We start from the raw sequence: 25,055 nt of genomic DNA on the forward strand, positions 1-25,055 counted from the left end.
TATCACGTCATATCTGCAAGTACGAAGTACTCGACTACGTAGGCGGTCTTGTACAAAAAATTGGTTCCTAGGGGCTACCCCGTCGCTACACGTGTAGCTGTTTCAATGATCCAATGCGATATATGAAGCTATTATTTTCTCACGAACTATTTAAAAGACGTTGGTATCCAGCTTTGACCTGTAAGTTGTGTGGATCTTGTCCTCTCATGGGACCAGCCCGATTCGTAAACTGGGACGTCTGTTTGTGTTTTTACTTTGCATTAGGAACTTTGTAATCGACACAGTTGCCCAGATATCAGTTATAGGTTGCTGTGGACGTCACTCTCCTCTGGAATAGGCCAGTTCGAACCCTGGATCGTGATTTTGTATCTGTGTGTGTATTGGTTTCTTTTCTTTTTTTTTCTTTTAAATTTATGCAGTGAACTTAACTTTGTACTTCACACTCTTATCATTGTTCTGTTATGAAAATTGCACTAATGTTAACTTGACACTGTTGTAACTACTGCTTGCCGTCTGTGTTCGTCTTTTAGTGTTCTTATTTTACATCAAGAACTTACATTTGTACATTTATCTCTTTTTATTGTTGTACTGTGGAAATTGCAGTTACGTTAATATGGCACTTTTGTGTCTACTGTTGGCTGTATGGTCTTTGCTACCCAAAGCCAAAAACAAAAAAAGTATGGTCGGCGAGCGCCAGTGTCGCGTGGCTTCGCGAGCTCGCAACTGTTATCGCGGCGAGTGGTCGGCTGCAGTGCCTCGTGTGAGGCGCGTGAATAGCGCCCGCTATCGGCTAATTTTGAAACACAGCTGCCCACAGTGCGACGCCCAGTCACCTCACTGCAAATGCTGTTCATTCAGCGTGAAGCTTCCATCATCAATTTTAACTTGCTAATGCAACCTGCATTCACGTGTTCCTCTAGCGGACGTCCCGGTGAAATTCAAACTGGGCTTAAGAAATGGAATTTTTTATTACAGATACGAAAATAAACATCGATCTCGTCTTTTTTCCACCATTTCCCCAACAGAAGACGTTTCCTGATATATGGACTGGGATGTAATGTGAATGTCAGTAGCGGTGTTTGAGTTCTTTAGTGTTCTTAATTTCCGCTTTAAGTAACATTAGCTGCTGCCACTGCCGTTATTACTATTACTTCTAGTTGTTTATAGCCCACTTTTCACTTCCACACAAGGCCACACTGCAAATACCTACAGAAAATTAGACTTGCCGGAGTATACTACTCATAAAAAACTCTCGTGTTTCCAATAGTAGCAGTAGTAATCGCAGTAGTATCGGTATTGTTATTTTTGTTATTTCATAACTGACGCCATGTCTTAGAAACCGTGGTCCTTTTGTGATAATAATTATACAACTTTTCGCTTGCCGATAACCGGTTTCAATCTGTGTTGCTGGTCATCTTCAGGTCTAGCTTGGAACAAAAAGTTAATAACATTAATTATTTTGCGGAAGAGTGATATTAGAACACTTGTCTCATGGATGGTAGAAATAACAAAAAATATTATGAACTCGCACGTACATGACACCCCAACGTTCAATTCGTCGACGTTGTGTTAAACTAACGTAAAAAACAATTATGTAGTGGGTAAATTTTTTCATATAGTCTAGTCACTTGACATGTGCGTAAGTCATAGATGAGTACATTAAAACGGTGTAAAACTATTTCTCCACATATAATTAAATAAAAAATTAATAAAAATTCGAACGTAAAGAGCCCTTAATGTAGTACTTTTCATCATAGTTGATGTGCTACACAATAATAGATGAAAACAAATGTTATAAATAAGCATGTTGACAGGAGATTGTGCATCGTATATTTTTGTTGTGGTTTACATTTTTTTAAAAGCCTGTGAAAAGTTATCGAACATATCGGGGAGTTTAAGAAATTTTCCTTCATGTTAATGAACAGAAATAGAAATACACTGACGACTCTTACTTAAGTTAAAGAGAAAGGAAGAAAAAGGAGTTAGTCACGAGATAATCATAACTACATAAGTGAAATGAAATGTATTACACTTACGTAGTTATGGTTACCTCGTTATTAGACTCCTTTTTCTTCACCCTTTTTTTAACTCACAGTAAGTCCTCGGCGTATTTCTGTTTTTATTCATTAAAATGTAGGAAAGTTTCTTAAAGTCTCTAGTATGTTCGGTAATTTTGCACTGCCTTTTTTTTGCAAACAAGAACAAATATGTACGTTGAACACAGTCCTGTCAATATGTTTGTAACATTTGTTTCTTAGCTCTTATTGTGTAGCTCATCATTAATCCTGAAATGTATATCTACACGATTAATCTGCAGTTACCAATTAAGTGCCTGGCAGAGGATTCATCGAACCACCTTCAGGCTTTTTCTTTACCGTTCCACTCTGGAACTATGTGCGGGAAAAACGAACAGTCAGATCTTCCCGTGCGAGTTCTGATTTCTCGTAATTTGTTATGATGACGATTTCTTCCTTTGTAGGTGGCTGCCAACAAAATATTTTCACATTCGGAGTAAGAAGTTGGTGATTGAAATTTCATGAGAAGATCGTGCCGCAACGAAAAACGCCTTTGTTTTAATGACTGCCGACTAGACCTGAAGACGATCTGCAATGCAAATTGAAACCGGTTGTCCGTAAATAAAAAGTTGCTATCCAGATGGTGTGTGTTTACTTTCGTTACTATTTGCCACAAAGAGTTCCTGTACGCCGAGATGCACGCTATGCTTTTAGCCATCCCTACACTTTCTTTCTTTCCTCAGTTTTTGCTGCTGTTCCGATTTTTTAAGAATCGTATAATTATATTTTTTTCCCGAGTACCAAGACCCTAAAAAGATAACCTATCATAATAAGATGTTAGTGTGTGCTGGTCTTCAGTCCGAAGACTGGTGTGATACAGCTTCCCGCGCTAGTCTGTCCCGTAAATCCTCATCATCTCTACACAACTACTACAACCTACATCCATTTGAACGTGTTCACGAAGTGGAGCATTGGTCTCCCACTACAGTTTTCACTCTCCCTCCTCCTTCCACACACTCTTCCCTCCATTATGAAACTGAGGATTCTTTGATGCCTCAGGATGTTATATCAACCGAGCCATTCTTTTAGTGGCGTTGTACCACACATTTCTTTTCTCCCCAGTTCGATTCAGTACCTTCTCATTACTTATTCAATTTACCCATCTAATCTTCCCGGCGTGTGCTACTGATGAAACGTTCTCGGGTTTCAGGGCGGGTGGCAGCGTTAAGATACCGCTAAGCTTCGATGAATGCCATGTTCATCATTTATTATGACACACATCTAAATGTCGTGGTATATTAACCGTACCTTCTGGCTGGAAACCCGGGAGCTTTGCATCACCTTCGGTAAAGGCTTCCTAACAATTAAATTTACATTGGATGTTAACAGACTTCTCTTTCCCAGAAATATTTTTCTTGCTATTGCCAGTGTTTATTTTATATCCTTTCTATTTCGGCGCTTGTTCGTTGCTTTGCACTCCAAATATCAAAACTCACCTACTGTTTTTACTGCCTCAGTTCCTCATCTATTTCCCTCGGTATCTCTTGATTTTGATTCAACTACATTCCATTACCATTGTTTTACTTTTGTTGATGTTCAGGTTACAACCTGTTTTCAATACATTAACCATTTCGTTCAAAACTGCTCTTGCAAGTATTTTGTCGTCTCGTACAGAATTACAGCGTCATCAGCAAACCTTGACGTTTTTATTTCTTGACCCTGAATTTTAATTCCTTTCCAAATTTCTACTTGGTTTCCTTTACGAATTACTCACAAGGGAAACTCCCCATCGCAGCCCCCTCAGATTTAGTTATAAGTTGGCACAGTTGATAGGCCTTGAAAAACTGAACACAGATCAATCGAGGAAACAAGAAGAGGTTGTGAGAACTATGAAAAAAATAAGCAAAATATACAAAGTGAGCAGTCCATGCACAACATATGCAACAATCTAGGAACTTGCGTGCTGAGGACCGCCGTGGTCCCATGGTTAGCGTGAGCAACTGCGGATCGAGAGGACCTTGGTTCAAGTCTAACCTCGAGACAAAATTTTACTTTCTTTATTTTTGCAAAGTTACAATCTGTCCGTTCGTTCATTGACGTCCCTGTTCACTGTAATAAGTTTAATGTCTGTGTTTTGCGATCGCGCCGCAAAACCGTGCGATTAGTAGCCGAAAGGACGTGCCTCTCCAATGGGAACCGAAAACATTTGATCGCAAGGTCATAGGTCAACCGATTCCTCCACAGGAAAACACGTCTGATAGATTCTATACGACACTGGTGACGGCATATGCGTCACATGACAGGAATATGTTGTCGACCCACCTAACTTGTACCCTTGGCGAATGGGTAAAAAGATTCTTCTACCGATTTAGGTTTTCTTGTGGATGTGATAATCACTCCCAAAAAGTGATGAAAACATAAGAATTTGTCACATAAACTGCAACAAATGAATGCAACAGTTTCACAGTCGCACAGTGCTCTGTCAAAACATAAGTTTTTAATTTTTTCAAATTTTTCCGTGTGTAGACCGTTAAATCCTGCATATGTCCAAGCAAATCTGAACATGTCCTGGAATTTTGGAGAGCGAAGTTGATTATGTGTGAGTGCCTGAATTTTGATAATTGTCTGAAAATCAAAAATCAAACTTTTACCCTAGAGAAGTCTTGAACCAAGGACCTCTCGTTCCACAGCTGCAAACGCTAACCACGGGACCACGGCGCTCTTAGGTTCATAATCACCTTGATGTTGCTTATGTTCCACATGGACTAGTCGGTTTGTATGTTTTGCTTATTTTTTCATAGTTCCACACTCTTTCTTCCTGTTTTCTCGATTGATCTGTGTTCAGCTTTTCAAGGCCTATCCACTGTACCAACTTATAACTAAATCTGAGGGGGATGCGATGGGGAGGTTCCCTTGTCAGTGTAAAGACTGAATAACAGCGGGGACAGTCAACAAATCCTGTCTCAGTCCCTCCTCAGCTATTGCTTTCCTGTCGTGTACTCTCTTATAACTATAGTTTTGCTTCGATGCATGTTGTACCGAACCGATTGTTCCTTACATTTTCTTCTAACAACCTTCCTAATATCAAAGAGCGTACTCTAGTCAACATAGTCAAAGTATTTCTCTAAATTAGCATATGATACATTTATATGAGGGCGTCAATTCCCCGTCTCTCATTTCTGGCTACTGAAGATTTCATACAGGCCCAGTGGAGTGCTTCTTAATAAGACGGTAAATCAGTTAGTAAAGGCAACTGTTAGAGAGCCTGATAAACGTTCCAGGTGGGACTTTTCTCTGTCGCTGATGCATTTGCACCTGGACATAGCAAGGAAGCGAGAAGAAAGGCTAGATTTTTACATCTCGTCAGCATCATCGTCAGCAAATACGGTGCTCAGTAAGAGAAGAATGTTGGAAGAAACTGGCATCAACCAAAGCAGCTGAAGAGGGTTTGAATCCCGCTCGTCGTCTCGTGGCGTCCCAACGTGGACGCCGTGCAAGCTTCTATATCGTTCGTAATTAACCACTCTGATAGCGTTGCAGTGTATAAGGCACATCTGGCAATTCGACGCCTGGAACAGTAGCTCACTAAATGCCAGTTTCAGTCAAAGCCTACCGCAGAATGCCGATATTATTATTCCAGTAACAGATCGAAGTAATATTAAAACGCGAATGACTCGTTGCAGGTTATACGCTTATTAAAACAGCTATGTTAAACACAATCAGAGAGTAATTGGTCCATTATTCGCAGCAGTAAATCTGCTATATTGCCGTTCTCTGATGAAACCATGTTATCGAGGCAGCTGGGACAGCGTGCTAATCGTGGTGCGGACGTTGCTCACCGACCGTGCGATGTTGCAAATACTTTCCTACGAACTAAACCAAGCGTTGAAGGGGAACTTTTATTTAGGGCCTGCCGCGATGCTCCAGTTGCTTTCGAATGACAGGCCCAAGGACGGTCGAAGAAGCCGAAAACCATTCCACAAATAAAAAACAATATACTGCATGCCAGCAAGGCAAGCGTTTGTTCATTTTTAAGTGAGCTCAGAATTGGAAATCTCCATTTTGAATTTTACGACGAAAATTGTATACTTTGATACCCTTTCAGTTGTAAAAGGATCACTTTTAGCTCAATTACAAAATTGCTCAGCTTGACCTATATGTAGTGTGTTGTAAAATAGCGCTCGGGCTATTGTGACGCTTGCTCCAGGACACTAAAATACTGGTCACACTCTACGAACGAATATGTTTTAGTTCTCTCATCTTTAACTCAAGAAGGGTCGTCGAGCAGATGCGCAAAACTATAGACCTATATCTCTGACGTCGATCTGTTGTAGAATTTTAGAACATGTTTTTTGCTCGCATATCGTGTCGTTTTTGGAAACCCAGAGTCTACTCTGTAGGAATCAACATGGATTCCGGAAACAGCGATCGTGTGAGACCCAACTCGCTTTATTTGTTCATGAGACTCAGAAAATATTAGATACAGGTTCCCAGGTAGATGCTATTTTCCTTGACTTCCGGTAGGCGTTCGATACAGTTCCGCACTGTCGTCTGATAAACAAAGTAGGAGCCTACGGAATATCAGACCAGCTGTGTGGCTGGATTGAAGAGTTTTTAGCAAACAGAACACAGCATGTTGTTATCAATGGAGAGACGTCTACGGACGTTAAGGTAACCTCTGGCGTGCCACAGGGGAGTGTTATGGGACCATTCCTTTTCACAATATATATAAATGACCTAGTAGATAGTGTCGGAAGTTCCATGCGGCTTTTCGCGGATGATGCTGTAGTATAAAAAGAAGTTGCAGCATTAGAGAATTGTAGCGAAATGCAGGAAGATCTGCAGCGGATAGGCACTTGGTACAGGGAGTGACAACTGACCCTTAACATAGATAAATGTAATGTATTGCGAATACATAGAAAGAAGGATCCTTTATTGTATGATTATATGATAGCGGAACAAACACTGGTAGCTGTTACTTCTGTAAAATAGCTGGGAGTGTGCGTGCGGAACGATTTGAAGTGGAATGATCATATAAAATTAATTGTTGGTAAGGCGGGTACCAGGTTGAGATTCATTGGGAGAGTCCTTAGAAAATGTAGTCCATCAACAAAGGAGATGGCTTACAAAACACTCGTTCGACCTATACTTGAGTATTGCTCATCAGTGTGGGATCCGTACCAGATCGGGTTGATGGAGGAGATAGAGAAGATCCAAAGAAGAGCGGCGCGTTTCGTCACAGGGTTATTTGGTAACCGTGATAGCGTTACGGAGATGTTTAGCAAACTCAAGTGGCAGACTCTGCAAGAGAGGCACTCTGCATCGCGGTGTAGCTTGCTGTCCAGGTTTCGAGAGGGTGCGTTTCTGGATGAGGTATCGAATATATTGCTTCCCCCTACTTATACCTCCCGAGGAGATCACGAATGTAAAATTAGAGAGATTAGAGCGCGCACGGCGGCTTTCAGACAGTCGTTCTTCCCACGAACCATACGCGACTGGAACAGAAAAGGGAGGTAATGACAGTGGCACGTAAAGTGCACTCCGCCACACACCGTTGGGTGGATTGCGGAGTATAAATGTAGATGTAGATGTAGATGAAGTGGCGATCTGTAGTGATTATTCCGCAGTTCGTGGTCTAGTGGCTAGCGTCGCTGTTTCTGGATGACGGGTCCCCTGGTTCGATTCCCGGTCGGGTCGAGGATTTCCTCCACCCGGGGACTGGATGTCTGTGTTCTCCTCATCATTTCATCATAATTTGGGAAAATGGCGAGATTGGACAGTGAAAAGATGAGGAATTTGTACGCGCTTTGATAACCGCGCAGTTGAGCACCCCACCAACCAAATATTATTATCATTATCTGTCGTGATTACTTACGAGAACAACAACTTCTTGGCCGATATCTCTGTAAAATACTTTATTCTGAAATGCAAGTAGGCTGTGTGTATTCCTTAGTGCCTGGCGTGCCACAATATCCACTAGTTTACTCATGTTGAGCTCGAAGGGGTGATCTGTAGTGATTACTTAGGGGAAGAGTGAACGTTGGATTATTTGTTTAACAGTTTGTAGCACTTCTTGTAATTTTATTACAGATCTGAATATGGTGGCTTAGTTTTAACCGAAACCTGTTATCTACAATAAAGTATTTATAGTGATCCCAGCTAAGAAGTTGTTCTTCTCTTCAATAAAAAAAGAACGAATATGTGGTGGTGCCATATACAGACGACCTAACAGATAACCACTTCTACTGACTTTGTTGGTCATCACCGTAATTATTCTTTACTGACGTCTACGTCGACGCAATGTTACATTACAGATGTGGAAACTAAAATAAAAATCGTCATTTTTTCTGTTTTCCGTCTTTCCCTTGGTTGCTTTAAATTCTGGGAGGTATGTACAGTCTATGCAACCAATTGAAGGCGGTTACTTTGTTGCCATACGCGTTTCGCTTCATTTATTTGGAAAGCATCATCAGTAAAACGCTACAATAGGTAATTTTAGCCTAAAAAACAAGAGAAAGACACGAAAAAATGTAATATAGCAGCATATTATATCTACAACATAATACGTTTATTGTATGTAAAAAGGAAACATGTATTACAGGACACTGATCATAAATGAAGCGAAACGCGTATTGCAACAAGCCTTCAATTCAGAATGAGATTGTCACTCTGTAGCGGAGTGTGCGCTGATATGAAACTTCTTGGCAGATTAAAACTGTGTGCGGACCGAGACTCGAACTCGGGACCTTCGCCTTTCGCGGGGAAGTGCTCAAGTTCGAGTCTCGGTCCGGCACACAGTTTTAATCTGCCAGGAAGTTTCAAGCCTTCAATTGGTTGCATAGACGGTACATACATCCAAGAATAAAACAAAAATCTCTTCAGTACAGATACTAACATACTGGTCGTCGCGACGCAAGTATGCCTTCTTATCGAAATGACTCAATTGTTCATACGTGATCGACAAACTGTCTGGCGTTCTAGTGTTTGGTTTGCGCACCTCGTGCATTTCCGGCGACCACGTGCCTGTGATTTATTATATAGAAATGTCTTTATATTCAATATCATTTACTTCACATTTTCGAAAATGAGACAATCGTGAAATTATACGAGATCTGAATCGCGGTCAGAATGTAAATTTTTAAGCTTCACACAAGGACCTCACTTCGCGTCTTTCCAGCCTCCAGTTGCTGAAATGGAGACTACAGTCAACTTTTCTGAAACATAAGAAGCGCTTGCTGATTTAGGTTTCCACTTACTTGAGACTTTCATATAAAATATTTAATTGGACGATGTGCCAAAGTTGTTACGTTCTGCGAATTCTCCCACATTTTGCAGACAAGTGAGCTCAAGTTTTGGGATTGTCGTTGCCTAAAGATTTTTTAAAGCTTTTTCAGATGTAAGAGGCATGCACATGTAGCTATAGCCATTAGAAATAGAAAAATATCCTTTCACACTGGTCAGAAGAAGAAGAGAGAGAGCGAAAACAAATCGTGTATTTTCCATTAGCTCAGTGTTGTGACACAGGTTCTACGCGAAGTTCTGAAAACACATGTTCTCAAACGTGAGAAGACTGTTGGGAGCGACAGCAGTAGTGGAACGGGTAGGCTCGGGGTGAAAAAAAGGACACTTTGATACTCTCCTATGGCTGTCGTTTTGCTGAAACAATTCTTATGAATAAAGTCGACCGACCGTATGACGCAGCCGGACGAGGATGATTCAGCAGAGACTACACTTTTAAAGGCTTGAGGAAAGAAATATGTCACCTGAAAAATAGCAGCAGTGCTCGTACACAGCTAACTGTTTTCCTTCCCTCGTTTCCGTTGATCTAAAACAACGGAGATGGCCAGTGGGATGCAGAAACGACGTTGGTCAGGTTCAAATTATTAAACTGTGTACTCAATGTACTCAGGGTTTTTGGAGAATAAAGGATGATGGACCATGATATTGCATAGCAAACTGCCCTAATTTAGAAACTTTCTAACGTAATGAAACAGGTGTTCGCCTTTCGAGAGAAGATTTCTTCTATCTGGTCCATCTTAATGCGCTTCACTTCCTGACCTGTACATGCAGTCCGTTAACACGTCTCACTTATATTTGTAGATTTCCGGAAAATAGAGTGAAGGTTTGATGCGACCTGTTAAGTGTGCTCGGATTGCTACCCGCCGAAGACGGATATATGACTTCCAAACCCAGTGCGGTACACAGTAGTAATCTGTCAGTTAGGTTTATTTCAGGGTACAGCATTTTACGCTTGCGTACTGATTTTTTCTAAAAATAAGGTCACTCAAACATGAAATTCATGTAGCAGTGTTTGACATTTTAACGGGCTCTGTAATTTCCACCTAGCCCTACGAAAGTGTTGCTCTGATCGTTTCTGTATACGAAGTAATTAACTGCAGGTGTGGAAACGACACATGTCAATACTTCTGTTCGTTGATTTGTGTCATTTGCTTCCAAAAGGACTCGCGTCGTACATTAGGTCTGAAACAATTATAGAGAGAAAAAGCTATTTAGTATAGTGAAAGCTGTCTATCAGCCTCCATGGTAGACAGCTGTCATGCGTTCAGTAAAACACTACTTTGAATTTGCTTCATTTACACAGTACGCTTTTATGAATGTAGGTCCTGCCTAAACAATGTCAAATCTTTTCCTAGCAGTACGAGTCTCAATCAATTTTCTATTAGCTTTCTACGCAGATTTTTCTTCCATTTGTTCTGGAAGCGGAACGAGATAACAGTAGTATAAAGAAGCAAACAATACCTGTTTTCGGTCTCCAAAAATAAATTTTCGTTAGTCGTTTGTTAATAGGATGGCATATATTCGTTTTCACGGAGTATGATCATTTTGGAATAGTGTGTTTTATGTTCAAACTATTTGTTGCTGTTACTAGCTAAAAAAAAAATTTTGGCTTTACTATCGTACGCAATACTCATCATTTGCAGTAAATCAAAGACCCTTACGAATATATGAAATATGTCACGCTAAAGAAAAATCACTGGTTTCCAGCAGCCAACAGCAAATAACAAACTCATAACAAATAACTTAGGTAGAACGGACGAAAAGAAACAAAAATGTAAGGCAATATTGCTTACTGTTTGCAGTACAACTCCTGGTGAGTAACGGAGAGGCGTTAGTTTTGAACGCCGTCTCAGGCAGATCGACACTAGTTTTCTATCGCTTAACAGCGGATAACGTATCGCACTGGAGGATTGAGGTACAAATCCCTGTCTGGCCCTCCAGGTTTGTTTTTCCAGATTTTATTCTATGTAACTAAGGTGAATGTTAGAATGGTTCCTTTCAGCAAGCCACTGCTTATCTTCTGGTAAGCCTTCATACTATGATCAAAAGCCACTGCTTACTTCCTTCTGCACACTTCAATCCGAGTGTGTGCTCCTTCTCTAATTACCTCGATGTCTACGAAACTTCGTATTCCAACTAACAACCTATCCCCATTTCGCTCGGGTATCATGACCGGTCGATGCTTCTGGCGTAGCAGTAATAGATTATACAGGATGTCACAGGATGAACAGACAATATTCAGGGCTATGACACGAACGATCATTTGAAACAAACAATTTCGTATGGACATATGCTCCATTCCCAATGGCTTCCGAGACCGAGCACATTTAATGTACACTGTTATTTTCTTCTGTATTATTCACTGTATAGTCATTGTTTAGAATGTACCTCAGAAGTGTAGGGGAAGTAGAGACGAACAGTTTCATACAAGACACATTCTCTCGCTCTCCTCACGCAAACTATTAGTCCGAGAGGAAAGATGAACAGCTCCTTTTTATAGGACATTGAATTTAGTTTAATTTTGTACTGCGACACGTTTTCGCTAATGGCCGCGGTTTCCGAATTATTAAAGAAAAACGTAGGAAAGTAACATTAAATTGATTCTATCTCGGAAACCATTCGGAATAGGGCACAAGACCAAATGATGTTTTTTGCTTCAGATGAGCGTTCGTGTCATACCCCTGAACATTGGCAATTCCTCCTGGGAGTGACTGAGATTAGCCTACTCATACCAACACACTATGCGGCAGGGGACTTCAGTTTATAATAAGTGTAGATATTCCTTTCTCCCTTCGGTGTGACACTCTGGCTCAATAGGCTGCAGCGAATTTTATACACGCACTTAAAATTTAATTGTAATAGTATGTCAAGAACTGTATCCGACCACCATTAGAAAAGAAGAAAGTTATGACACAGAAATAGGATGAAGAAATTTAGCTTGCATGGTAAAAGAATCCTGTGCTGAAAAAGAAGAATACAAAAAATTGCGGGTAGATGCCAGACTTCTTTCACCTCTGGCAATGATTTGTTAATGTGAAAAGTTCCAGCGTGCTCCGTGGTTCTGAGTCCACTATAAACTGTAGGTCCCCACCCCCTCTCCCCTCTCCCACTAACTAGCTGGGTAACGTAGTTTAAACGTCAGAGGAATGCAAGCGCATACTACTCGTAGTTGAGGACAGCTTTCCTTAGTTGTCCGCCTCAGCACGGAGGATTGCTAACCAAAAGGGCACGGGTTCGATTCTCAGGCCCGTCTGAGATTTTCCCTGCTCGGGGATTGGGTGTTGTATTGTCCTTACGTTCGATTGTTGAGATCGCTGTATAGGCACGACCTGAAAGCCAATGAATGCCACTTAGGTACGGAAGTTATTCCTCAAACAAAAGCATCGCCGTTTCTTTCAGTTTTGGTAAAACTCTCCTAAATTGTATTATAATGACTTGGCTTTAGAAAGGACGTGTAAGAAAGAATGGGGGCGTATTGGATTTTTGTATTATCATACGCATCTACGGAATGCGCGCACTTAGCCTATTTCGTGAGATAATAAAATTAAATGTGTACCTTCGTAGAACGTTGTGAAAGACCCGAAATCGTCGAAGACGATAAAAACTTTATAACCTAATTAGTTACAGGTTGCAGCAAATTCGTCCTCGGTAATATGACACACAGTCATGTTATTCCTTAGCCGTTAAGGGGAAAACTTCGTGGAAATCTTGTTTACAAGGAGCAGTGTGAGAGGATTGGAAATTAAATGATAGCAGGAAACATTCTCGCTGTCCAGTTTACTGAATGTGTAATACACGTAAATGTCAACGGCCTTGCCGCAGTGGTAACACCGGCTCCTGTCCGATCACTGAAGCTAAGCACCTTCGAGCTTAGCTAGAGCACTTGGATGGGTCACCGTCCGGGTCTGCCGAGTGCTGTAGACAAGTTGGGTGCACTCAGCCCTTGTGAGGCCAGTTGAGAACTAGCGGCACTGTTCACCAAAACTGGCAAAGGCAGGGAGGTGTGCTAACCACGTGCCCCTCTGTATTCGCATCCGGTGACGCTTGAGGGCTAAGGATGGCAAGACGGCCGGTCGGTGTCTTCGAGCCTTCAAAGCCTGTTCGGACAGTGTCTGTTTGTTTGTTGTTGTTTTGTCATAAATATAACGGTGTTCAATGTGAATAAAACTAAGTGGAATTTGATTGCTGGTCAAGGACTCACGTCGTGGTGGATTGACGTTGAACATTCATGTGACTAACATGGCCGTTTACAGTGAGCTGACCAGCCAATTCTCTTTATTGCTATATGTTTTTGTGGTCTTCGACCAAAAAAACTGGTTTCACACAGCTCTTCACGCTAGACTATCCTGTGCAAGTAACGTCATATCTTCAAAATTACTGCAACTAACATACGTTTGAACGTGCTCTCTCTAATCAAGCTGTAGCCCCCCCCCCCCCCCCCCCCCTACACGAGTGAGTGAGGTGGCGCAGTGGTTAGCTTTCTAAAGTCGTATTCAGGAGGACAACAGTTTAAAATCCGCCTCTGGTCATCGAGATTTAGTTTTTGCTTGATTTTCCTAAATTGCTCCAGGCAAATGCTGGCATGGTTCCTCTGCAAAGGCATTGCCTATTTCCTTCCCCATCCTTGAAATAGTCCGAGCTTGTGCTCCGCCTCTAATGACTTCGCTACTTACTGGAAGTGAAACCCTAACCTTCCCTGCTTACCTCTAAAACGTTTACCCCCACCATTCCCAAATTGCTAATTCCTTGATACCTGTGGGTGTGTTGTATCAACCGGTCCATTCTTTTAATTAAGTTGTGCCAAACATATGTTTTCTCCCCAGTTTGATTAATATCCTTTCATTATTTATCCAGTCTACCCTTGTAGTCTTCAGCATTATTGTGTAGCACCACATTTGAAAAGCTTCAGAACTCTTTCTCTTCGAACTGTTTTCTGTCCACGTTTGACTTCTCTACAAGGTAGATTTCAGACAAGTTCCCTCAGAAACGATTTCCTAACATTTAGATTATTATTCGATATTAACAAATGTCTCTATTTCAGAAACACGTTTCTTGCTATTGCCAGTCGCAATTTTAAATCCTCTCTGCTCGGCTGTCAGCAGTTACTTTGCTGTCCTATTAGCAAAAATTACCTACTGCTTCTGATATCTCATTTCCTAAACTAATTCTCTTTGCATCGCCTAATTTGATTCAGCTACATTGCCTTTATTTTGTTTTTCTTGATGTTCACCCTATAACCTCATTTCAAGACACGATCCATTCCGTTCAGCTGCTATTTAAAGTCCTTTGTCGTGTTTGACTGAATTACAATGTCGTCGGCAACCCTTAAAGTTTTTATTTCTTCTCCCTGGAAATTAATTCCTTTTACAAATTTCTCCTTGGTTTCCTTTATTGCGCTGTTCAACGTAGGGACTGAATAATTTAGAAGATTGGCTACAACCATGTCTCACTCCCTTCTCAAATACTGCTTCCATTTCATGTCCTTTGACTCTTAAAACTGCATTTTCGTTCCTGTTTAAGTTTCATATACCCTTCTCATCCCAGTATTTTATCCCCCCTACCTTCAGAATTTGAAAGAGTGTATTCCAATCAACATTGTCAAAAGTTTTCTTTAAATCTAAATTCCTATATTTCTTCGAAACCTATGCGGATCTTCGCCGACGTCATTTTCTACCCTACCTTTAATCCTTCTGTGTGAAGGTCGCGTCAGTGTATTGTATTGTATTGTCTGAAACCGGGGACCCAAAAACGACGGAGAGGCTTCGTCCTGCCGTAGCCCTCAGTGGTTCACAACCCCACAACAGGCCACAGCAATCCACCCACCCACCCCATCGCCGCCCCACACCGAACCCAGGGTTATTGTGCGATTCGGCCCCCAGTGGAACCCCCTCCTCCTCCTCTCCTCTCCTCCCCCCCCCCCCCCCCCCCCCAAGGAACGTCTCATACCAGACGTGTGTAACCCCAAATGTTTGCGTGGTAGAATAGTTATGGTGTACGCGTACGTGGAAACAGTGTTTGCACAGCAATCGCCGACACAGTGTAACTGAGGCGGAATAAGGGGAACCAGTCCGCATTCGCCGAGGTAGAGGGAAAACTACCTTAAAAACCATCCACAGGCTGGCCGGCACACCGGACCTCGACACTAATCCGCCGGGCGGATTCGTACCGGGAACCGGCACGCCTTCCCGCTGGGGAAGCAGCGCGTTAGACAGCGCGGCTAGCCGGGCGGGCAATGTGTTAATGTAAGTCGTGGATATGTTTTTGTTATAAGCAGCAGTGTAATAAGATTGGAAATAAGATCACATGGATAACGTTCTTGGTGTCAAGTTTAGATGATCTGTAATACCTGTATTGGTGTTTAATGTAAAGTGATGGGAGAGTGGCATTAGATTGCTGGTCAGGGAGTTGTACTGTCAAGGATTGACGTTCCGCGTTCATACTCGTAACATGGTAATTTAGTATGTGCTGCTCAGTCAACACTTTGCTAGTGCTATACAAAGTGTCTAAAGAGTATCTTATATTATTACCGGAAGTAGTAGTGGTCAAAGCTAAAACAAAACTTCCTGTAATAAAATGGCAGGAAACCAATACCTGCTGAGATATGGGCCACTCTATCCTCTCATTCCCATCTGTCTCTCAAACAGAAGTAGACGCTCTAAGCAGTGCTGCATATTGTTAGCGCGCACATTCTCAGCCCTTCTTCATAGTGAATAACGCACTCCTTCAAATACACCTGGCTCTATTCGGGTTTTAATTCATATGGGTTGGTCACACTCTTCTGATAGTCGATGAGTTGGACATGCATCAATGCCTGTAAATATCCTCATAGACAGAAATCCAACGGATTCAGGAGCTCCTCGACCAATGTATTGTCCATGAAACGTTGTAGTGAGATACTGTAGCACGATGCGTAGATAACGGGGCAGTGTCCCGACTTGCATAAACCACAGTTACTGTATTTCTGTGACATAACGTTATCCAATAGCGCTGGTAATTCATCGGCCGGAAATCGGTGATACATAACACCCGTTAATCAGTTCGGTAAAATATATTGCCCTATGAGCCTTACTCGACCATTCCCTCCCGTGCGCTGATACTGAAGCGAAGCTGATGCGCCGGCCAGTGTGGCTGAGCGGTTCTAGGCGCTTCAGTCTGGAACCGCGCGACCGCTACGGTCGCAGGTTCGAATCCTGCCTCGGGCATGTATGCGTGTGATGTCCTTAGGTTAGTTAGGTTTAAGTAGATCTAAGTTCTAGGGGACTGATGACCTCAGATGTTAAGTCCCATAGTGCTCAGAGCCATTTTGAAGCTGATGCCTCACTTCCATGACTGCTAGAGCATTTGCATCTGCTCACACTTGCTTATTGCGGTAAATTATAATGCCGTCTCTTGTGAATCCTGCCCCGTCTGTAAATAAAATGCAGGCTGTGAAGTGAGGATCTTCAACGGACCTTATCTCAACAGGTACTGGTTTCTGGACATATCATTGTAGGAACTTTTCTTCAGACTTTGACCGATACTACCTCCTGTAGGAGTATATCACCCTTGTTTTTAACAGCCTGTACACAACCCCTACCCTGTAAGTTGGAACTATGTATACTGTTGTTTTCACGATCAGTAAAGTAGACAGTTACAGAGGGTTGATAAAAGTATGGAAACAGCAAATACCCAACACACTACCGTGCCCAAGACGGTGTACGAAACCCGTTGGCATTCAAAACAGCCCCCAATCGTCACAGAATGGACAAATACAAGTCCTGTGTGGTTTTAAGGGAATATTATAGCTTTCCTTCTACAAAACAGTAGCAACTTCAAGTAACGATGATCGAGGTGCATAGCGATCACGCGCCCTTCTCTCCAAAGTAGACCACACACACTCAGTGCTATTGAGATCTGGAGATTGTGATGACCAGGGGAGATGCTAAAATTCATCCTCGTGCTCACAAAACCTGGGCGGTGCTAGCTGTGTGAACAGGAACACAGCGGCAGCATTGGGGAACAAACATTGCACTAATGGATGCATCTGATCCGCTAAAATGGCCACATATTCCTTGCAGAATAACCATGGAGCCCATTGAGTATCACGATGTGGCCCAAATCATCACCGAACGCCCACCATGTTTCGCTCTTGGGAACTAAACCCGGCCACAAGTTGAAAACAGTGTGAAGTAAGACTCAACCAACCAAATGACTTTCTTCCATTGATCCATAGTTCAAGTTTCATAACTTCAGCCCAAAGTTTCCCGCTTATGGCATTTTCACCCCTGATGAGTGGCAGCAGAGTTCCAGCTCGCCGTGAAATTTCCTACTTCTGGAGCTCCCTTTATGTTGTTTTAGTGCCGACAGAGTTCACGAGTGCGGCAGTCAGTTCTGCTGTGACTTTTGCGGCTGCCGTCCTCTTAGTTTTCGTCACAGTCCTCTTCAGTTCACTCGACATGCTCTTTCGTGCACGTTGTGCCTTACAAGGGGGCGCCACGACGTTGGGATCACAGACTTACTTCAAAGTTTGTACACTTTTAGTAGGCCATTAAAACAACATAATGTGCGAGTAGTAAGGAGCATTACACAGGTAGTTCCAAAAAATTCGCCAGAGAATTTTTACGCATCTGGTATGTGGCTTACGTATCTGTGCGTAGATAACGAACGTTAGACGTCACGGTGGTCTAATGGTTAGCGTTCGACGTTTGTAAAACGAACGTGTGTGAGGCGACGGTGCGACTCCCGCTCAGATTTAATTATTAACCTATTTTACATCACGGGTCATATTTTTTAATTTATATGACATTTGAGAGGTAATATCAAAAAACACTTGTATTTGCATGAAGTTTTAGTGAATTTCATGATATTTGACGCCTTACTACACTACTGGCCATTAAATTTGCTACACCAAGAAGAAATGCAGATGATAAACGGGTATTCATTGGACAAATATATTATACTACAACTGACATGTGATTACATTATCACGCAATTTGGGTGCATGGATCCTGAGAAATCAGTACCCAGAACAACCACCTCTGGCAGTAATAACGTCCTTGATACGCTTGGGCATTCAGTCAAATAGAGCTTGGATGGCGTGTACAGGTACAGCTGCCCATGCAGCTTCAACACGATACCACAGTTCATCAAGAGTGGTGACTGGCGTATTGTGACGAGCCAGTTGCTCGGCCACCATTGACCAGACGTTTTCAGTTGGTGAGAGATCTGGAGAATGTGCTGGCCAGGGCAGCAGTCGAAAATTCTCTGTCTCCAGAAAGGCCCATACAAGACCTCCAACACGCGGCCGTGCATTATCCTGCTGAAATATAGGGTTTCGCAGGGATCGAATGAAGGGTAGAGCCACGGGTCGTAACACATCTGAAATGAAACGTCCACTGTTCAAAGTGCCGTCAGAGTGAACAAGAGGTGACCGAGACGTATAATCAATGGCGCCCCATACCATCACGCCGGGTGATACGCCAGTATGGCGATGACGAATATACGCTTCCAATGTGCGTTCACCGCGATGTCGCCAAACACAGATGCGACCATCATGATGCTGTAAACAGAACCTAGATTCATCCGAAAAAGTGACGTTTTGCCATTCGTGCACCCAGGTTCGCCGTTGAGTACCACCGCAGGCTCTCCTGTTTGTGACGCAGCTTCAAGGGTAACCGCAGCCATGGTCTCCGAGCTGATAGTCCATGCTGCTGCAAACGTCGTCGAACTGTACGTGCAGATGGTTGCTGTCTTGGCAACGTCCCCATCTGTTGACTCAGGGATCGAGACGTGGCTCCACGATCCGTTACAGCCATGCGGATAAGATGCCTGTCATCTCGACTGCTAGTGATACGAAGCCGTTGGGATCCAGCACGGCGTTCCGTATTACCCTCCTGAACCCACCGATTCGATAGTCTGCTAACAGTCATTGGATCTCGACCAACGCGAGCAGCAATGTCGCGATACGATAAACCGCAATCGCGATAGGCTAAAATCTGACCACTATCAAAGTCGGAAACGTGATGGTACACATTTCTCCTCCTTACACGAGGCATCACAACAACGTTTCACCAGGCAACGGCGGCCAACTGCTGTTTGTGTATGAGAAATCGGTTGGAAACTTTCCTCATGTCAGCACGTTGTAGATGTCGCCACCGGCGCCGATTTTGTGTGAATGCTTTGAAAAGCTAATCATTTGCATATCACAGCATCATCTTCCTGTCGGTTAAATTTCACTTCTGTAGTACGTCATATTCTTAGTGTAGCAATTTTAATGGCCAGTAGTGTATTTTAAATTAAATTTAATTACCACAACAAACATATTTATAACTATCGACAAGGAAAAGATGAAACGCATTCTGATTTATACGATGCCATCTTACCGATGACGCAGGTTTTTCAACTTGCACAGTTAAAGTCATACCCCCAAAAATGTACTCCGATTTGCCAACAATGCGACGTTTATTTCTGTCGACAAGTAAAAAACCTTATCAGCCCCATCAGAACGGTTCATTTCTGATAGACAAAGAACGGGAAATTGCTTCTTGTGAAGATGCTGTTAAAATTCATTCTATCATACATCACCGATTGTCAGCATCTATATTTGCCAAAATGTTGCGTTACTCGTGGTTTGCATTCAAACTATCTGAAGAAAGAGAAAATTTTCAAAATTTCAACGATGTGTGTTTTCCTTTAGAAACTTTGAACATTCCCTGTAAATGCGGGAAACCTGCGTTCGCTCGATGTAGCACATGCCATTTCAAGTTTGTTTTCCATGTCTGTATGGCAAATACCATCCTGCAATGTGTGATGTCGAGACCACATCCGACGAGTAATTGTATATTACTGTTGTAGTCTGGCATATTGTGACTCACAGTATTACTGATTATGAATAACATCATTCGCATCATTACACATACAAGTTTGACTTGCGCTTTCCAAAGCCGTCTCTCGTCCTTGAAAATTTAGTTAAGAATAGTAAATAGTAAAATAACATATGAAATCCACTATAACTTAGTAAAAATGAACATGGTTTTTTTCATTGTATTAACTCTCAAATGTCTTACAAATTAAATAATATGACCAGTGATGAAAAATAGAGTAACGATTAAGCCTGGACGAGAGTCGCACCGTCGCCTCAGATATATGTTAGCGATATTGGAACCCTCGCCTCAAAAAATAGTTCAAAAGGCTCTGAACACTATGGGGCCTATCGTCTGAGGTCATCAGTCCCCTAGAACTTAGTGCTACTTAAACCTAACTAACCTAAGGACATCACACACATACATGCCCGAGGCAGGATTCGAACCAGCGACCGTGGCGGTCGCGCGGTTCCAGACTGTAGCGCCTAGAATCGCTCGGCTAACCCGGCCGGCCCTTCACCTCATCCATGACCTTCACGTGACGCGCGAAAGCTAATCACTTGACCACAATGACTTTTTACGTCCGTCACCTTCGTACCGATACATCAGTTAAACAATAAACGCGGAAAACTTCTCTTGCGATTTTCTCTGAATTGCTGGAGTAGTGCACCTTACTGCTGTGGCCGAGCGGTTCTAGGCGCTTCAGTCCGGAACCGCGCTGCTGCTACGGTCGCAGGTTCGAATCCTGCCTCGGGCATGGATGTATGTGATGTCCTTAGGTTAGTTAGGTTTAAGTAGTTCTAAGTCTGGGGGACTGATGACCTCGGATGTTAAGTCCCACAGTGCTTAGAGCCATTTGAACCATTTTGTTCTTTTAGTGGCCTACTAAATATGTACAAAGTTTGAAGTAAATCCGTGACCTCGACGTCGTGGCCTCTCCTTGTAAACGGGTGATGTTTTCCGCTTTCCTTATATGCTGTGCAAATCTTCGATGTTAGCCGAGCGGTCTAAGGCGCTGCAGTAATGGACTGTGCGGATGGTCCCGTCGGGGGTTCGAGTCCTCCCTCGGGTGTGTGTGTGTTTATCCTTAGGATAATTTAGGTTAAGTAGTGTGTAAGCTTAGGGACTGATGGCCTTAGCAGTTAAGTCCCATAAGATTTCACACACATTTGAACATTTTTTGAATCTTCTATGTGGTGCCGAACCGCCAAACACTTCAGCTACCTTGATTACGGATTCATCGACCATACTAGCAGCAACAGTTTTCCCACGATGGAATTCACTTACAAGGGAACCTCCCCATCGCACCCCCCTCAGATTTAGTTATAAGTTGGCCCAGTAGATAGGCCTTGAAAAACTGAACACAGATAAATCGAGAAAACTGGAAGAAGTTGTGAGGAACTATGAAAAAAATTAGTAAAATATACAAACTGAGTAGTCCATGCGAAAATAGGCAATATCAAGGACAATGGGAGTCAAGGAGCGCCGTGGTCCCGTGGTTAGCGAGAGCAGCTACGGAAACAGAGGTCCTAGGTTCAAATCTTCCCTCTAGTGAAAAGTTTAATTTTTTATTTTCAGATTATTTGACAAACTCTTACGTTTTCATCACTTTTTTGGGAGTGATTATCACATCCACAAGAAAACCTAAATCGGGCAAGGTAGAAGAATCTTTTTACTCATTCGCTAAGTGTACATGTTAGGTGGGCCGACAACATATTCCTGTCATGTGACGCACATGCCGTCACCAGTGTCGTATAGAATATATCAGACGTGTTTTCCTGTGGAGGAATCGGTTGACCTATGACCTTGCGATCAAATGTTTTCGGTTCCCACTGGAGAGGCACGTCCTTTCGTCTACTAATCGCACTGTTTTGCGGTGCGGTCACAAAACACAGACACTAAACTTAGTACAGAGACGTCAATGAACGAACGGACAGATCATAACTTTGCGAAAATAAAGAAAGTCAAATTTTCAGTCGAGGGAAGACTTGAACCAAGGACCTCTTATTCCGCAGCTACTCACGCTAACCACGGGACCACGGCGCTCCTGAGCTCACATTCTCCTTAATGTTGCCTATGTTGCGCATGGACTACTCAGTTTGTATATTTTGCTCATTTTTTTCATAGTTCCACACAACTTCTTCCTGTTTTCTCGATTGATCTGTGTACAGTTTTTCAAGGCCTATCCACTGTGCCAACTTATAACTAAATCTGAGGGGGGTGCGATGGGGAGGTTCCCTTGTTAGATTTGATGCAATGCATTCACAGCTACACAGAGGTCTGTTATCACCAGGACGTATTGAGGACATCGCAGAGACGTCTCTCGTGGTTCAGATACAACAGTGCAACCTGGAGGCTCGACTAGCATCTGCATTTCTTGCAGTGTTTGCATATTTTTTGTTGAGCGCCTGCAGCTGATCTGTGCGTGTCTACAGGTGGAACTGACAATCCGCACGCTGCCCGAGCTGCCGGCGGGCGCGCAGTACCGCTGCGTGTTCGGCTCGTCGGAGCCGATCGACGCGACGGTCACGGCGTCTGGGCTGTGGTGCCGCACGCCCGCCGTGGCCGGCCGGCCCACCATCCCGGAGGGGCGCGATCACGTGCTCGTGCCGCTCTCCGTGCGCTCCTCCGAAACCAACAAGGACTTCGTCAGCCGCAACTTCGCCTACTTCGACTGCTCGCGCCACTCTACGTGCGCCGACTGCGTGCGCTGCCAGTGGGCTTGCAGCTGGTGCGTCTACGAGAACCGCTGCACGCACAACGCGACCGCCTGTCAGCGCACTGTCATCAGCGGCGAAAACGTGAGTGCTGCTACGCGCTGCGCAGCGAGCTACAATCCGACACCGGACCTGGCGCATTCGAATATCACAAACGGAGAAAAGACATCCCGTTTCGAGCTGCGAATCGACTCGCGCCGGCAGTACTCGTAACCACAACAAAAAGTTCTTGATTTTTTATTTCCAGGCGGTGATCACACAAAATTTGTCGTCTTTCGGTCCGTAATGGCCGTCTTCAGATCTGTCAGGAACACGGAAGCAAAATACAGGGTGTCCGAAAAGTCTTTCCCTGAATGAGAATTTCACTCTGCAGCGGAGTGTGCGCTGATATGAAACTTCCTGGCAGATTAAAACTGTGTGCCGGACCGAGACTCGAACTCGGATTTCCCGCTTATCGGGAGCGGTTGCTTTACCTTTTTTTTTTTTTTTTTTAATGATGAGGGCAACACAAACACCCAGTCCCCGGGCAGAGAAAATCCCCAACACGACGGGGAATCGAACTCAGGACCCAGTGATCCAGAATTTGGCTATCCGAGCACGGCGCAGGGCCAAACCCAAACTCGACGTTTTTGAGATTCCCGATTCTCTCGCAATTTGTCTGCTGCTGGTGTGCGGATTAGCCGCGACAGCAGCTAAAACACTTACTAGGGCATCATCATTTGTTGCAGGCGTGGGTGACGTTCCACATGTAGCTGAACACTTCCTGTTTCCTTAAATAACTATCCGGCGAACGGTCCGGACACATGGATGATGTCGTCCAGGATACCGAGTAGCATACATAGCACACGTAGTTGGGCATTTTGATCACAATAGCCATACATCAATACGATATCGACCTTTTCCGCAATTGGCAAACGGTCCATTTTAACACGGGTAATGTATCACTATGCAAATACCGTCCGCACTGGCGGAATGTTACGTGATACCACGTACTTATACCTTTGTATTACAGCGCCATCCATCACAAAGCGAAAAAAGTGGTCCAACTAAAACATCCATATTTCATTACGTACTACACGAATATGTAATAAAAATGGGGGTTCCTATTTAAAAAAAAACTCAGTTGATATCCGTTTGACCTATGGCAGCGCCATGTAGCGGGCCAACCATAGCGCCATCTGGTTTTTCCCCTTCAAGCTAGACGAGCTTAGTTCTTTGCAGTTTTTTCGTTTGATGCTTATTTCGTGAGATATTTGACCCGGTTTCTATCAATGGACCACCCTGCTCGCAGGAGAGCTTCTGTAAAGTTTGGAAGGTAGGAGACAAGGTACTGGCAGAAGTAAAGCTGTGAGGGCGGGGCGTGAGTCGTGCTTGGGTAGCTCAGTTGGTAGAGCACTTCCCGCGAAAGGCAAAGGTCCCGAGTTCGAGTCTCGGCCCGGCACACAGTTTTAATCTGCCAGGAATTTTCAAAGTCTTTCCCTGTTTACATAAATTGATAACTCAGGCTAGAAGTAAGGTACAAATATGAAACTGGTGTCTAATTGTTTACAAACTATCAAAGTTTTTTACACACATCAGTAAACTTCCACATGAGCACCCTTGGTAGCACGTAGCACATCTAGGCGATATTCAGTTTCCGTCCACACATTAGCCAACATTACTGGAGGGATCGATTCAACGATTGTGGTTATCCGTTGCCGCAGGATTTCAAGATCTGGTACACGTGTTCGGTAGACCTCGTCCTTGACGTGACCCCATAAAAAGAAGTCTAATGGGGTTATGTCAGGAGAGCGGGGAGGCCAAACCGTTGGCCCATCACGACCAATCCATCGCCCAAGAAAGTTCATATCGAGATGGGCACGCACGTCCAAACCCCAATGAGGCGGTGCACCGTCTTGGTGAAACAAGACATCGGGGTGACACTGAAGCAGCTGAGGAACAGCATACAGTTGCAACATGTCCAGATACACTGCGGATGTGATGTTAGCCTCAGCGAAGAAGAATGGCCCGATAATTCGATCGTGCAATAGCGCGCACAAAACATTCACCTTTGGACTGCCTCTGGTGCACTCCGTGACCTTGCCAGGAGGTTGTGAACCCCAAATGCGCACATTATGGCGATTCACTACTCCACTGACAAGAAAGGTCGCTTCGTCGGAAAAGGCAATTCGTCTGAGATAACC

The 25,055-nt window shown here is 43.4% G+C and overlaps 1 protein-coding gene across 1 annotated transcript in view; it reads left to right on the top strand.

Moving 5' to 3' along the window:
• LOC124722303 (plexin-B) overlaps window positions 1-25,055 on the top strand; it is a 968,210-nt gene that overhangs the window by 832,056 nt on the left and 111,099 nt on the right. The window contains exon 6 of the mRNA XM_047247485.1: window positions 22,591-22,956. Within this exon, the coding sequence (XP_047103441.1) occupies window positions 22,591-22,956 (366 nt within the window). The remainder of the gene's footprint in view (window positions 1-22,590; window positions 22,957-25,055) is intronic.

This window comes from Schistocerca piceifrons, chromosome X, assembly GCF_021461385.2.
Source record: "Schistocerca piceifrons isolate TAMUIC-IGC-003096 chromosome X, iqSchPice1.1, whole genome shotgun sequence".
Lineage (NCBI taxonomy): Eukaryota > Metazoa > Arthropoda > Insecta > Orthoptera > Acrididae > Schistocerca > Schistocerca piceifrons.